Genomic DNA, 16,933 nt, shown 5'->3' with positions numbered 1-16,933 from the left:
GAGGCTTAACTCTTCTTCACGAGGAGTCTTCTTTCTTGACACGAGCAGCCCCGAACCCGGTGCGGAGGCCGCTTATATGCGCCTCGGCATGTCCGGGCCACATCCTGGCCACGCCCACCTTCGAGAAGGCTCCTCTCCTGTCCACGTGGCCCCCCAAGGTGCCCCCGGTCCCCACCTTGATCCGGTCACGTGTCCAGCCGAGTTCACTCAGTGCCACGGCCTCAACCCCCGGGGCCCTCACCCAGTCGTGACGTCATTCCCGCTCCCAGACGGGATGACGTCATGTGTGTGTGTCCACCTGGTAGTGACGCCACAAGTCACTACACAGGTGTGAAGCCTTTTGTAAGGAATCAAGTCCTCATTCACCACACGTACTTTTGTGGTGAACACGCATACTGGCAATAAGGTCCCGTGATAGAGCGCCTCAACCCGAGCTCTAAATGATCTTGTATGTGCCTTGTCTTTGTGCTGTTCGCCTTTTGCCGTTCTCTTGTCTAACACCGGTGAGACTTGGCCGTAAAGAAGGCTGTCTGGTGTAGGCCAATCAGTTTCAAATCATGCATATATTAGCAGTTTGCATGTTCACCAAACAGCACGTGTGGTTTATGCAGAATTGACTCCTTGAAAAAGGTTTCAATTTGGTGTTTAAACATGTTAACACCTGTTTTATTGCCAGAAAGGGTAAACCTTATTATTTTTCATAGCATCGTTCATTGATCTATCCAGCACCATTAATCACAATGGGTTGGTTTTCGCATTAACATTTCTTATGCTTATTCCTTTGAATATAAATGTAAGGAAAACGGAAATATACATTTTCATGAATTTTTATTTGGAACTTTCAGTTTGTGCAGAAATTATTCTGAAAGCGTTTTTATGCGAACCATGAACCATGTTTTCCTGCATATTGAACGGTAAAAACAAACACGGGCTAGAAGATCTTGAAATGAGAGGCTGATGGCACACTTTGAAAACACCGCTCACTCATCTCGACAGAGAATGTAAATGAATCCGCTGCCCTGGATTCAAAACCAGGCCCCAGCACACATCAGGAATTGCAGCTGGCAGGTACACCTGAACGGATGTGGTGCAAAGGTAACACCGGGTTAGCTTCGCGATTGTGTGGAGGTCGACTGTTGTACCCCTGCCCTGCATGTGGGTTTTTCCATGACCTTTTGCTAAAAAAAAATCCAAACTTTACCGGAATTGGCAAAACATTCCAATTCGGAAAATTACCTGCAAATTATTTCATTGGGATTACATAGAGCAAACATTGCTCCCCTCTTGCAAAATCTTGGCATGAACCTCCTGAAAGTCTTGGGACTTGACGAACCTTTCCTGGATTAAGTTAACAAGAGTTCATTGCGAGATGCCAATATTATGCTTCTGGTTTTGGCACGGACTCACGTGGTTCATAAATATGTTCAGGGTTGTGTTCTCCACTGACTTTTGGTCCCAGTGTCGACAATTTTTTAAAAATCCAAATCATTAAATCCACTATACTAAAACAATGCATGATAAGTCTGCAATTGCTCATTTTGCAATAGCCCTTCATATAAGTGACACACAAATCTCAGTAAAGTTAAATATATGAACATGTAAATATTGTAAAATCACATACGAATCACATACGAACCGAACTTGAAGGTTTTCAAGTTCGGTTGTTCACCACCTGGTCCGAAGTTTCAGGAGCTTCTAAATTTGTAGCACAGTACAAGCTGATAAACACATCTACACCGACACAGCAGTACTCCATACATTACACACAGAAGTCAAACCGATTATTTGTAAACTTAACAGACGCCAATCACAGCATCGCCATCAAATCATGTACATTACTTGAGGAGCCATCAATGAGCTGTCCCCACTAAAACACCCTGAGATCGGTAAAGTACATTGCATGTTTTCACTTATGGCTGCACACGTACATAAAAGGCACATCACTGGGTTTCTTAATTAAAACTATGGCACCACAAAGTACCATTAAGCATTGAACAACCGCGGAGGACCGGCACAGTGGTTTGAGCACTGCGCTATGAACCCAACAACCTGAGTTTGATTCCCAGCCACGGCTCACATCGGTGGTGGTGGTATCCGAACGAGCCCTGATACCGCACCCCCCACCCACCGTCTTTTGCCAACCCACACTGACCAGCGTGCTGAAGTGGGGCCAGACGACTCCAATGGCCGACGCGGCCTAAGGACACCTTCAGTCGTGAATCGACTTGAGGGGGTTGTGAATAATAATAACCGAAGCAAATTATGGAAAATCGTGCAAACGCGAAGGGATTATTTAATGGGTTTGTTTTCGTAAGTATTTAAATAACGTTAATAATTAGTGCAGAAGTTGATGGGTAGTGTTGGGACCAAATCTTGTTTGCACATTCGAACGTACTGGCGGTACACCGCAACAATTATTTATTTTCCCGTGATTCGCATGCCCAGTCAGAAAATCTTGGGGGTAGGTGGTGGTGCGTCAAAATCGGTTCTCGTGATGTCGAAACAGTCGGAAGACGAACGTCAGTTCAAATTTGGATTTTTAGACTGTTCTATGAGGACCGGTGTATGAGGCCCCGCGTGTTATGCTGCATCGATGTACCTCCCCCCACCCCCTCGTTCTGGGTGGACAGAAATCATGCACGAACGTCTTTCAGCATCTCGGCGGGGCAGCGTTACCAAGGAACATTTCTCGGCTCGCAATTCAACTTCGCAACCTTTTTTCTGTTGAACACTTTCCCAGAGGTTGAAAGCATTCTTGCATTCCCTCCGTCTGCTGTTTGTCTAGAGGGTCGGGTGGGAGGTGCGCCCACATAAACCCCGTCAAGATGCTATCCGAATGAAAGTTGTGTTGCTATTCGGAGCTTACCAAGAGAAGAACGGCCAAATTGATCAAAAGGTTTCCCCATAACCTGGAAAAAAAACAATTCCAAGAGGATTGTCTTTTGGCTGCCAAGGCAATGACATAATTGCATGTGACATCATCCAGGAGCGGATGATAAGTATCGCTACTTAAATACTTACGAGGACCAACGGGCGCTCTTGGAAAGCATTACAAAATCCGTGCGTATGCGTGATATTTTCTTCTTCCTTGATGTCACACGGGGGAGAGTGGCGGCACGGGCATGGCGAGGCTGCCTCCGAACACCCGCTCGTACGAGCCGCGCAGGAAGCTGACGTAGTTCTGCAGGGAGCCCGTCCCGTCGTGAGATCGCTTCAGCCGCGACGTTGCTTCCTCCACCGCCCTCTCCCGATCGCGCTCCGCCTGAGCTCGCACGCACGCAAAGATAACAAGACAGTTCCCCCCACAATACCACGCTGGTCTCGTCAAGCAGCATAAATCATCAACACGCAAACTCCGGCTATCCTCGCAGCAGCAGCAGCGGCTTTTGGCTGGCACATCGAACAAAAACGGTCACCGCATCACGCGCTTTCAGATCCGCTTCTGCAGCCGTCTGGAACGCTCTTCCTTCTGAAATCAGGAAGCCACTAGAGCTATGCACTTTTAAATCATCTATATTCAAAACCCCTTTCTTTAGAACTGGTTTTTGCGTTTAGTTTGTTGTCCTCCTGCATGTCAGCACGGTTGGCTACATACGGTGCGAAAGAAGTTCAACATAAATTCACAGATTGTTGGGGCGAGGGTTGTGAGTGAGCGCCTAACCTTTTTTGGCAAATTGTTGCTAAGTATTTTGCATGTGCTAGGAAAAAGGGACGACAACAACAACTCCCATGCAGATTGGCTCACAGGCTACTTGCTATACTGTCTTCTGGCCACCTAATTAGGTGGGAATTTTCCAAGAATTTATTTCAAGACAATTCACCAACTCCATCTCCCATTTGATGGAATCGCAGGTCTGGTCTGACTTGTGGCCAAACGACTACAAAGATCCCCCCCCCCATGCAGCCAGTAGCCCTTGCCAGACTGGGGCAAGCGCTGCCATCAGCCAGCGCTGTCATCAGCCAGCAGCCACCTGGAGAACGCCAGAACGCTACACGGGAATTGTTGGTGACCAGGCTGAGACCATCGACTCCCTTGCATTTGAGAACCTGGCTTAGTCGCAGGTGGACGAAGCCCGGGTTCGAACCGAGGACCTCGGCAGTGCAAACTCCGTTCTCCCTCCTTCCGTCATCGTCGTCGTCTCCATCGTGGTGGGTGTCAATGCTTGGTACCTGCTGGGCCGAGCGCTGCAGGCGGTCGAGTTGGGTTTGTGCTCTCCGCAGCTCGGCTCTCAGCTCGGACACGTGGCCCTCAGCGGTCCGCTCGGCTTGGGCCTCCTGCTCGCGTGCCTGGGTCACCTGACGAGGTCAAGTTTATTTTGTTTAACCTCGGGGAGAACTTGCAGAGACCAGGGTATAGTCTTATTTGCAAAGGTGATCTGCGTCAGCAACATTACAGATGGAAAATAAAGTATAGGCGGGTAGCCGCTCTTACTACACGATGCGTTGCTGGAAACGCCATCGTAAATCGGACCACGTTTCCCCATAGACGGTAGAAAACAGTAGAAGCATCACTTGGATGTTTTTGTTTGACAACCACGCAAGAGCTGATGGTGGTCTCATCCTCTCCATCACCGCCTTCAATGGGACGACCTCTTCTCGGGCGCGTTTGGCTGCCAACTCCATCCTTAGTCTCGACCACCGCACTTCATCCCTGCTGCAAGCCATGATGACGTGTCCCCCACCCCAGCCTACTCGTTTGTTTGTCAACAGCTAATGTCTCTGATAGTGTTATATATATGTAATAAAAGGACTCAGACACTTCTCGCTGACTCCGTGTCCTTTATTTGGGGTTCGCGTTCTCCTTCCCACACGGCACTCCTCCTGAGACTCTCTCCCTGGCAGCCCCACATCTGCCTTCGCTCCCGTAGCCTTCCACGCTCCTGCAGCTCCGCTGCAGGCTCTCTTGGTACAGCCCTCTGGCTGCTCCCCCAGCAGCTCCATCGCTGCTCCCTGTTCCTCCGTGCGTGGCGATCTCGCCACCTCCCAATGTCAGCCCTTCGTGGCCTCTATGGCTATCTCGCCATTTCCAACCTCAATCCTCCACTCTCTCTTCCACCCCGCTGGCTGGCGCCGTCATGAGCCCCTCAGCCACCAGGCTGAGGCACGGCGACCACCCAACGTGTTCACCACCCTTCACTCCCCCGACTGACCCCAGATAGCTTCCTGTCTCCCCGCTATAACTTCTCCCCCACGTCACCCTGACTCCTCCCTCTCGGATCGTCATATCCGCCCCGCCCATTTACGCCCGCATTACACTACCCTCCCCCGTAGAGAAAATCCCAGCCGTCCTCGGCTGAAACAGAACAAAATAATGCGGGCGAAGGCATCACAATCAGGAGTCCCCCAGACACAACGGAGATTATAACAACAACAACACAAGCAACGAAAGGGGAGGTATCAGGAACTGGAACAGAACACCGGCCTGTCCTCCGCACAACAACAACAAGAATAAGAATGGCACAATGAACAACAACGGCAACTGACACGCAAGAACGGCCAACGCGCACAACCCAGAATGTGATGTTTTAGTGCGTGTCCATGTTGCAGTTCCATCCGCTCGGCTCAAGTCCAACGTCAAAGAGCAAGTGGTAGAGCAGAATGACGAACGGCGCTCAATTGCTCCTTCAAGTCCTCATCCAGCTAGCACACCAGGTAACACCCAGTGCGACGGGAGCTGAAGAATCTGTGACGAGAAGGAGAATCCAATCCCCTGAGGCACAGCACAACAACGCACATCCGCATGTCGTACACGACAGCCACCCGGCCCCAGGGTAGTGGAGATGATGTAAATCCGGCCCGCTTAAAAAAAACTCCCCATAAATACCCAAAATAAACGCAATGGATGCCCCAGTATTTACATTTTAACAACAATATTATTTACACGTAACAACAACAACAACAAAATTTCCTGCTCTTGCCCACCAGCAGTCCTCCCTTGAGGACCAGCACAGACATCGCACGTACACAGCATGTACCCACGGTCACTCTCAGCAACCCAACAAAACACCTAATCACACACCCTCGCGTGGAGAGAGCCACGCTCCCCAGCGGTAACGTTTAACTCGCCCTAACCCCCACCGTGGTCGTCAACCCACAGCAACATCCACTGACCATACTCTCAGCTAGTGCAATTTCGGGGATGAGCAGCAACTCGGCCACGCTCCTCCCTTACTATCCCATCAGAGATGGACACACACCAGCCTCGTATAGTCCGATGCTTTATAGCCCAGGGAAGGTTCATCCCCCGGCAATGCCAGACCCCCTGTACTCCCCCCACGGGGCAATGTTCTCTTATAGAGACAATAACACCCTAACCCAGATCCCGTGAGCCCCCGGCACACCAGGTTCAGTCTGCCACCGCACAACTGAACCATGACTCCCCGAGCCATATGAGCACATGGCCCATTAGTTTAAGACATACCACGGAGGTTTCGCCTCCGGGCTGTCAGGTCAGCCATCAGCCATAGCCCGATGTGACCACAACTCGTGCATCACCCAATCAACAATGGCAGGCATAACAGATGGAATATTTGCCCCACCCCGGTTTTTCCCGCGCGCTCAAAATGGCGGCCCCCTTTGCCCAGCGCGTTCGCGCAATATCTCGCGCGCACTCAAAATGGCGGCCCTTTCCGCAAAGCGCATCGTCGCCATACCCCGCGTGCGCGCAAAATGGCGGCCCAACGTGCGAACACGTGGCCAGTTTTCTCCATTCGTGCACCCCAGCTTCCCTTAGCTGGGGGTCACAAGACGCATCCCCCGTCACGTTATAACAACCCCACCAACGATAGACGCACAGCCCCAGCTTGCTGCGCACAGCTGTCATATCGTGGAATTTTTAACCAATATTTTACCAACCACATTAGTTACACAACCCAACTCGCCAAGCAACTCGTGGCTGCATGCGATCAACCGAATACGCGACGCCACTTGGCGCCAATTTACGGTCCCATTAGCATTAACCTTTGAGACACCCACAACGGCGTCATCACGCACCCTCAAAGCGCGCTCTCTCTCTCAAAAAGCGCAATTACCCATAATATACACGAAATCTCGTGTGCACAACACCAATACAACCGAATTTTAGGGTCCCCCTCGAATTTGTTACCAATTTCCAACAGGTACGCACAATATAATAACAATCTCAATTCCAATAGTCAACCACTGCATCGCACCCCATAACCATACAGAACGGTATAACAGCACATGCAATCAGCATATCGCGATCACACGCGTACATTTAAGCACAATAGCAAGCAGATCTGCAGGCAACCAACACACCATTAATCCTGTCGTAACTTTGCAGCAACAACACAATTATTCTCTCTCTTGCAACAATCACATCGCACACAGCACCTCGCAGCACAATACACAAAAAAATATATATATTTTTTTCCAATTAAGCCCATCGCACAAGGTAGCCCACAAATAATACAGCGCAAGATACCCGACGCTCCCAAGTTAATAATTAACTTCACCATCAAGATAACAACTCCACGCAGCAGCCCACACACACAATTTGACACTCAGCAACTACAGCAGACTCTCCGTCCATTCTCAACACACGCACACACTTATTGACACCAAGCAACAAGCAGATAGCGCGTTCATCGTTATTACACACACATACACACAGTCCGAACCGCGCTCCGCACAATCGAGTCATAAGAGAAACCCAAAATAGCCCCCCGGCCCTCGAAAGATGAGTGAGGTGTGTGTTAAGGCCGGGTGCGTATCGTTATGACTCGCCCGGGGCTGCAGCAAGAAGAGGACGGCAGGGTGGCAACTTGAGACGCCTCGCAGAACTCGTTCGGCGACTTGACGGCTCCGTTGTCACGCACCCGAGCCAGGACGGGAAGCTCCCGCCCCAGCAGCTGCAGCATCGGCGTCTTCTCCTCGCAGCACCCCCTCGAAAAACAGCAGCTCACAGCAGGCTGCTCACCCCGTGGCACCTCCAGATGGCAGCGCAAGGCTGCCTCTCCGCCGCGATGTTGAAGATGGCGGCGTCCTCCCGCCGCGGTGAAGACAAGATGGCGGCTTCCCGCCTTTTCTCCCCTGCCACGCCCAAGATGGCGTCTTCGTGCCACGTGGCAATGGCGCTGGCAGCGCAGGAAAGGCAGAGGCCTGCGGATCACCACCGGGCCTCCCCGACGTCGTCCTCGGCGTGGTGAACTCACACAGTCGCGCCAGCACGATTTTCAAGGTCCCCATCTGCATCACCATCTGTCTCCATCGTAAGTTGGCGTCCTCCGGCACAGACAGGTCCACCGACGCGGCGACACCTTGCTCACCCGGACCCGTACTCGTTCCAAAACGGATCACCTCTTCCATCGCAGGCAGGTCCACTGTCTGAGGAAGGTCGTCGTCGTCGGATGATGTAGCAGGAATATTTTTTTTTTTTTTCTTCTTTCTCTCAGGTGTTTTGAGATGCCGTTTCACTTCTGACACCAGTGTAATAAAAGGACTCAGACACTTCTCGCTGACTCCGTGTCCTTTATTTGGGGTTCGCGTTCTCCTTCCCACACGGCACTCCTCCTGAGACTCTCTCCCTGGCAGCCCCACATCTGCCTTCGCTCCCGTAGCCTTCCACGCTCCTGCAGCTCCGCTGCAGGCTCTCTTGGTACAGCCCTCTGGCTGCTCCCCCAGCAGCTCCATCGCTGCTCCCTGTTCCTCCGTGCGTGGCGATCTCGCCACCTCCCAATGTCAGCCCTTCGTGGCCTCTATGGCTATCTCGCCATTTCCAACCTCAATCCTCCACTCTCTCTTCCACCCCGCTGGCTGGCGCCGTCATGAGCCCCTCAGCCACCAGGCTGAGGCACGGCGACCACCCAACGTGTTCACCACCCTTCACTCCCCCGACTGACCCCAGATAGCTTCCTGTCTCCCCGCTATAACTTCTCCCCCACGTCACCCTGACTCCTCCCTCTCGGATCGTCATATCCGCCCCGCCCATTTACGCCCGCATTACATATACACGAAATATAGAACCTAGGATTCAATCCACGCAGCTTGCAAGTGATGACAACGGGTTCCCAAGACCGACATGGGTGTGTGCCCGATGAACGGTGACGAGTGATCAACTCGGGAAGGGAGGGAGCGAATTCTGAAAGGCCGAGAGGGCAATTGGCGACAGGCCGAGCGGTGGAGGCTGCCCCCCCCCTCACCTGCCCCCCCCCCTCACCTGCACGTCCGCTCGCTCGCGCGCCGTGCGGAGCTGGCGCTGCAGGCTGCCGAGCCGAGCCTCGGCCTCGCGGCTCCGAGCCTCCTCCTGAGCCAGCGCCGCCGTGCGCTCGTCCAGCGTGCGAGCCAGCGCTGAGACGTGGCGCTCCGCCTCCAGAGCCTCGCTGGCGACACAGCGGACACAGCGGTGATGATAACGCACGTGCGTGCGTGTGGATGTTTGTTGAACTTCTTTCGCACCGTATGTAACGAAACCGTACTAATCGGAGGTGCGGGGGAAGGACAACAAACTAACACACAAATATCGGTTATAAAGAAATCAGATGAAAAAATCTTGATTCAAAAGTAAAATAGCTCCAGCGGCTTCCTAAAGAGACAACAAGAACCACGGCGATGGTGACGATAACGAGAATGACGGTGAGGGCGCTCGCTTTGAACTTGTTGTCTGCAAGTCACTGGAACCTTGGAGATGATACAATGCAAAATACAGTAATCTCGATTTACATGTCGCCTTAACAATTTATTATATGCCTGTGAGTGGTGATGAACAAAGTCAAACTATTGAACTAAACTATTTTATTTTACCAGGTCAGGCCCACTGAGCTACAGTATATCGCTGCTTTTTCAAAAGTGACCCAGCCACAAATGATAGCCGAACGAAGTGGCCTATCATGTGGAAATGTATAGCAGCCAAATACTGTAAACCATTTCAATGTTAAATGTGAAGAGAAAAACCGGAGGACCCGGACAAAAATCCACGTAACCACGGGTAGACAGAACACGCAAACTCCAAATATACAGGAGACGTCTGGGTCGGGATCGGACCCATGACCCTCCCGTTGTATACCAGGCGAGGTAGTTAACATCTTGTTACCGTGGCGGCGCTGACAAAGCGCCGCCACGGTAACAAGATGTTAACTACCTCCCCACCCCCCCCCCCCCCCACCCCGTGGCTCTCACCTCCCCAGCTCCTCAGCGAGGCCCTGCAGCTGCTCCCCCTCGGCCCGCAGCCTGCGCACCCTCGCGGCGCCGGCAGCAACGTCCCCGCCCTGTGACGCCCCTTCTTGCGGCGCCATCTGCCTCACGGTAAGAAGGGCCTGGGGGTTCAATTTCCGACTCGGGTGCCTCTCTGCGTGGATTTTGTTCTTCTGATCCACGTGGGTTTTCTCCCACAGTGGACGAAAAAAACAACGTAGAATGTAACTTGTATTGGCAAAACATCCCGATTGTGAAAGATTACCCGTAAATTATACTCGTTGCTTTTTTCGGTAAAGTCACGTAGGTAAAAAATTAAATAAAACTAGAATTACCCGTAAATTATTAAATTGGGAATCAATGTAGCAACGTCGCCCTCGACTGCAAAAAAACTTGGCAGAACCCCCGTGAGAAAAAAAAGTTTTTAAACTCAGAGACTTTCCTAGGTCAGTGACAACGACAAACAATAATGAGAGTGAGTCACTAATGCAGGCGGTCGTGGCTCGGAGGACCAGCGCGAGAGGTTCATTAAAATGGCACCGGCGCCATCGGCCTCAACAGCGGCATCACCAGCAGCCCGTTTGTCCACCCGGTGCTCGGTGAGGATAGACGCAGCGGCTGTTTTGCTCCACTTGCCGGGGAGCTTCTTGACTACTCTGGACCCGAGTGAAGTCGCTCCGCCCAGCTACGCGGAGCGAAACGTCGTACGCGGTTACAAACGACGCGTCGGCACAACCCCAAAACTCAATCGGTGGGGGCGGGGGGGAAACCCACGCCGCGGTTGCAACGCTTTTCGCGAGTCTCAAGGCATCGTTCCAGGAGGGTCCTGCGTCGAAATGGTTGGCCCCGATTCGTTATCGACGCTACGTTTTGCGCGCGACAAAGACCCGTGTGCGTACGAGGGAGAAAGCATTCAAAGATCGAACCCATCTGTGCGGTCCTGCCTGTCCACCTCGTAGCAGATTGGGGAATGCACCACGCGATGCGATCCCCCAACCCTTGCCTACAAAGGGCTGTGTTACAGGCACGTGCCATCACTCGGGGCTATTAACTACGACTGTCGATATTGGAGTGGCTGGTTGGTGCTGATGAGCAAGGGCAAAGCTGGCACCTCCACTGCTTCCGTGAGCTGCTGCTGCTGCTGCAGCCGATGATTTTCAGCCTCCAGAGACTCCAGTTTGGCACGGGCGACCTCGGCCTCATCACGAACCGCGTCCACCTGAAACAGATTCACCATCACAACCCCAAACATTGCAAATGCATCACCGTTTCCTCTCTCCCTTAACGAGACTCGGCAAGCAATGAATGGCATCAATCACGTTGCCCGATTATCCTCAAAAGAAATAAAACCCCATTGTTTTTTTTCTTGGTTCTTTCGGTAAAGTCACGTAGAAGGGAAGTAATAAAATAATAAAAATAAAACATAATAAAACAATTCTCACGACGTTTCGGCCACAACGCAAGCAGCCGTCCTCAGGTGAAAACCAGGTCCGTCGAGGCGACAGAGTCTGAATGAAACAGCACACGAGCTTGGAGCATATATATAAGCTGGGCGCATTGACAAAGGAATTTGCATATCAAAAGGAATTTAGCATATTTATGGGAAATGCAGGAATGTGATTAGTACTGCATATGCATGTGCATTATGCAGGATTAACAACATCAAAGGGAGCTGCAGTTGCTGCTGCTGCTGCAGTTGCTGCTGCTGCTGCAGTTGCTGCTGCTGCTGCAGTTGCTGCTGCTGCTGCAGTTGCTGCTGCTGCAGTTGCTGCTGCTGCAGTTGCTGCTGCTGCTGCAGTTGCTGCTGCTGCTGCTGCACTTGCTGCTGCTGCAGTTGCTGCCTTATCCATTTTAATATAACACTATGTATTATTCTACCCACCCTAATGTGTATCACACTGCTATATGTTTACTATACAATTACGACACCATACATTACTCTGCACACTGCACCATGCCAGTGAGTGGAACGCGGTCTGAAAGTCACCGTAAACGTGAACACAATCAGTTAAGATCCGAAATGGTTTATTACGTCCTTCCAATGATTGCTAAGCCAGAATCCATCTTCTCGGTTGAAATTGTCTCTGTGTTTGTATATGTGGATCGCCTCATGAACGAATCTCTCATGATAGCCAGATGGCTTGCAGAGAACCTCTGTCTTGGAGAAGTCAATGTCATGTGAGCCCACTGAATTGTAACAGTGATCTGCCACGGCTGAGGTGTTTGTCCTACCGTGTTTCAGGTCTGCCTTATGTTCACGGATGCGGTCCGAGACATGTCGTTTGGTTTCTCCAATGTAACTGCTACCACAGAGGCAACTTAGTTTGTAGACGCCAGGGGACTGTATGTCTGGAACCACATCTTTTACAGACGGGACCAGATCACGGATTTTATGTACTGTGTTGAATCGGACCTGGATCTTGTGTTTAATCAGGATTTTGGAGATCTTTTTTGTGACCCCAGCAATGTAGGGTAAGGTGATGGTCTTGAAAGGCTCCTCAACAGGATCCTTCTTGATGGTTGGAGTGATGGCTTTGCGGATTGTGTAGTCGGAGTAACCATTAGCCTTAAGAGCTTGGCGTACGTGTTTGAGTTCACTGGAAATGTGTTCATGGTCGGAGATGCATTGGGCTCTATGATATAGAGTCTTGATGAGGGAATTCTTCTGGGATGGATGGTGGTGGGAATCCGGTTTTAGATAAGCATCCGTGTGGGTGGCTTTCCTGTAGACAGAGTGGCTCATTGAACCATCAGGTCTCCTTTTTATTAGGACATCCAAAAAGGGTAGCTTGCCATCATTTTCGACTTCCATGGTGAATCTGATGGCTGGGTGTATGGAATTGATGTGGTCGAGAAATTGGTCTAGAGCAGGCCGGCCATGTGGCCAGATGACAAAAGTGTCGTCTACGTACCTCTTCCATAAGGTCGGGCGTAGAGTGGCAGTCTGGATGGCGTCCGTCTCAAATTTCTCCATGAAGATGTTGGCTACAACCGGAGATAGGGGGGAGCCCATTGGGGTGCCCTCAATTTGCTTGTAGAAGGTTCCATTCCAGGTGAAGTATGTATTGGTTAAGCAGTGTCTCACCAGGGGGGATACCCCAGCATTCAGTCCTTGATGAACCAAGTCTTCAATGATTGCGATGGTGTCAGGCACAGGCACCTTGGTGAACAAGGAAACCACATCAAAACTGACAAGCAGGTCGTCTGGGGACAGGGCAATCCCCTTGATTGTCGATACCAGGTCAGTAGAGTTTAGTACTGCAGAGGTGGTTTTTCCAGTGAAAGGCCGTAGGATTTCGGACAAAAAACGAGCCAGTTTGTAAGTGGGGGAGTTGATAGTAGAGACAATGGGACGAAGAGGTGTATCTTCTTTATGTATCTTTGGCAAGCCGTACAATCTTGGTGGCCTGGCTGCAGAAGGTTTCAACGAGAACTGTTTGGTCTGATCAATTAATGCGGTTGAAGCAGAAATGATGATGGCAAGCTACCCTTTTTGGATGTCCTAATCAAAAGGAGACCTGATGGTTCAATGAGCCACTCTGTCTACAGGAAAGCCACCCACACGGATGCTTATCTAAAACCGGATTCCCACCACCATCCATCCCAGAAGAATTCCCTCATCAAGACTCTATATCATAGAGCCCAATGCATCTCCGACCATGAACACATTTCCAGTGAACTCAAACACGTACGCCAAGCTCTTAAGGCTAATGGTTACTCCGACTACACAATCCGCAAAGCCATCACTCCAACCATCAAGAAGGATCCTGTTGAGGAGCCTTTCAAGACCATCACCTTACCCTACATTGCTGGGGTCACAAAAAAGATCTCCAAAATCCTGATTAAACACAAGATCCAGGTCCGATTCAACACAGTACATAAAATCCGTGATCTGGTCCCGTCTGTAAAAGATGTGGTTCCAGACATACAGTCCCCTGGCGTCTACAAACTAAGTTGCCTCTGTGGTAGCAGTTACATTGGAGAAACCAAACGACATGTCTCGGACCGCATCCGTGAACATAAGGCAGACCTGAAACACGGTAGGACAAACACCTCAGCCGTGGCAGATCACTGTTACAATTCAGTGGGCTCACATGACATTGACTTCTCCAAGACAGAGGTTCTCTGCAAGCCATCTGGCTATCATGAGAGATTCGTTCATGAGGCGATCCACATATACATATACAAACACAGAGACAATTTCAACCGAGAAGATGGATTCTGGCTTAGCAATCATTGGAAGGACGTAATAAACCATTTCGGATCTTAACTGATTGTGTTCACGTTTACGGTGACTTTCAGACCGCGTTCCACTCACTGGCATGGTGCAGTGTGCAGAGTAATGTATGGTGTCGTAATTGTATAGTAAACATATAGCAGTGTGATACACATTAGGGTGGGTAGAATAATACATAGTGTTATATTAAAATGGATAAGGCAGCAACTGCAGCAGCAGCAGCAAGTGCAGCAGCAGCAGCAGCAAGTGCAGCAGCAGCAGCAACTGCAGCAGCAGCAGCAACTGCAGCAGCAGCAGCAGCAACTGCAGCAGCAGCAACTGCAGCAGCAGCAGCAGCAACTGCAGCAGCAGCAGTAACTGCAGCTCCCTTTGATGTTGTTAATCCTGCATAATGCACATGCATATGCAGTACTAATCACATTCCTGCATTTCCCATAAATATGCTAAATTCCTTTTGATATGCAAATTCCTTTGTCAATGCGCCCAGCTTATATATATGCTCCAAGCTCGTGTGCTGTTTCATTCAGACTCTGTCGCCTCGACGGACCTGGTTTTCACCTGAGGACAGCTGCTTGCGTTGTGGCCGAAACGTCGTGAGAATTGTTTTATTATGTTTTATTTTTATTATTTTATTACTTCCCTTCTACGTGACTTTACCGAAAGAACCAAGAAGATGAATCCCTGCAGTCACGAAAGCTTTAAATCGAAATAAAACCCCATTGTGTTCATACTTTTACCCCGCCCAGCAATTGGCCGTGCGAATAGTAATTTGATAAAGTAATAACATCAACAGGAGGGTCCCCAGGTATATTTACTCGTACATTTGAAGGCATATTAACACGAACATTTATTTGTTGCATTTTATTTTGGTTGCAATTATTTTATTGTACACGTAACATGTAAATCCGCTGCTGGATGAGTGCCTCCCAGTGCCTTGCATGCTGCAATAGACATTTGGCCATACTTCACTACGCTGGTCAATATGGGTTGGTGAAGGGTGCGAGAAGCACAAAGCAATGGATTTCTCTGCACCGCTCTCTGCTGTTCACATCGACTACAAGAGCCTGTCCAGTGCCCACGGTGGCCACCGATTCAAGCGCGATCCAAGCTCAAACCTGCTTAGCTTCCGAGATCTGATGAGACCGGGCGCATTGCCGGTGACGAGATGTTTACCCCCTCGCCTGGTATACAGGAGGTCGATCCCGACCCTGACGCCTGCTGCTGTATATTTGGAGTTTGCGTGTCTCTCTCCCCGTGGTCACGTGGATATTTCTCGAGGTCCTCCCGTTTTTCCTCCACATTTAGAAACACGTGTTTAGAGTATTTGGCTGATATAAATTTCCACACGATGACCCAATTTGTGGCTCGGTAGCTTCTGAAAAAGAGCCGTATAGCTCAGTCGGCCTTACCTGGTCAAATAAATTTGTTTAGATTCAGCCACGGGCGTTCATTTGTTGTTTTGGTCGATTCATTGCTACTTTATTGCCATCAACATCGTCAACGTCGTCGTCATCAATTGCGATTCGTGGAGTCGCGCGACCTGCTGCTTGAGCTGGCTGGCAGAGTCGCCTTGCTGGCGCAGGGCGCTCTTCAGTGCCTCCACCTCCTCCTGCCGCCGACTCTCCCTCCGTTCCGTCTCTCGCAGCGACACCTGCGCCAGACGGCCACGTCACAAACCTCACCGGGTGTTGCTGAACTGGTGACGAATTGGCGCATTTTTTTTACGTGACAAACCTCACTAAATGGCTACATCGGGTAGTGGCGGGTTTATAACGACACATTTATATTTACGCAATCTAACCAAATACCCCCTCTCCCTTTATCACGGTTAATTATTTGTCGCGAACGCCTACAACTACTACTGTGTGTTAAAGTGGCGGCGTCCATCGCACGTGTCAGCGGAGGCTCTGGGGGCAATCTGAGTCGATTTTGTTTAAAATCAGGTGGGGACTCGCGCAGACCAGCATGAGTCTCATTTACAAACAGTGAGCCCTGGGGTCACCGAAATGACGAACGCAAAACAAATTTAATAAAGTTACAGCGATGAAGCGAAGAGAAATCAGAGCAAAAAGCAACCGTGTCGTATGGATATACTAAACGTTTTCCACGAAACATAAACCGATGTTAAATAAAATACATTCCTTGTAAGTGTACGTTGACTCGGGAAGATCGCTGTACTTTAGATTCTGTTGGCAGTTCCTCGAAAGTCGCCTCCTCTGTCACGGCGAGAGGCAACCTCGCCGTGACAGAAGTGACGTGAGCGTGGCAGCGGAAACGAGGAAGAGTGCCCTTGCCAGGTCGAAAGATTCTCCCCTGCAGGACCCGATTAGTGCGGCTTCGGTGCTCACAGTGAAGCCCGTCCTGAAGGCCGTTTGGAAGCAGTCGGCTTCAGGTGGCCACGGGCCATGCCAGACGAAGTAGCGGGTGGCAAACCGGCCCACGAAAGTCAACGACCACCCAGCACGGTGGGCAATGATGCGACAAACGGATGATCCGTGCACGTGGCTGCGATTGAGGCGTGCGAGTTAAATGTTGATGGCGGAG

General features: G+C 50.6%; 1 protein-coding gene across 3 annotated transcripts in view; it reads right to left on the bottom strand.

Annotated features, from left to right (window-relative positions):
• Positions 1–220: 220 nt before the first annotated feature.
• Positions 221–16,933, bottom strand: part of LOC133354740 (outer dense fiber protein 2-like) — a 36,320-nt gene continuing 19,607 nt past the window's right edge. For 2 of the 3 annotated variants that reach the window (XM_061571806.1, XM_061571807.1), the window contains 6 exons: positions 15,930–16,040; positions 11,264–11,371; positions 10,138–10,274; positions 9,179–9,341; positions 4,171–4,296; positions 221–3,262 (listed from right to left, as the gene is read on the bottom strand). In XM_061571806.1, the coding sequence (XP_061427790.1) occupies positions 3,095–3,262; positions 4,171–4,296; positions 9,179–9,341; positions 10,138–10,274; positions 11,264–11,371; positions 15,930–16,040 (813 nt within the window). In that variant the 3' untranslated portion in view covers positions 221–3,094. The remainder of the gene's footprint in view (positions 3,263–4,170; positions 4,297–9,178; positions 9,342–10,137; positions 10,275–11,263; positions 11,372–15,929; positions 16,041–16,933) is intronic. The other variant, XM_061571808.1, reaches the window with a different exon arrangement.

This window comes from Lethenteron reissneri, chromosome 48 (genome assembly GCF_015708825.2).
Source record: "Lethenteron reissneri isolate LAM-NWPU_2019-01 chromosome 48, ASM1570882v1, whole genome shotgun sequence".
In the NCBI taxonomy this organism is placed as follows: domain Eukaryota; kingdom Metazoa; phylum Chordata; class Hyperoartia; order Petromyzontiformes; family Petromyzontidae; genus Lethenteron; species Lethenteron reissneri.
This window is presented reverse-complemented; position numbering and strand designations above follow the sequence as displayed.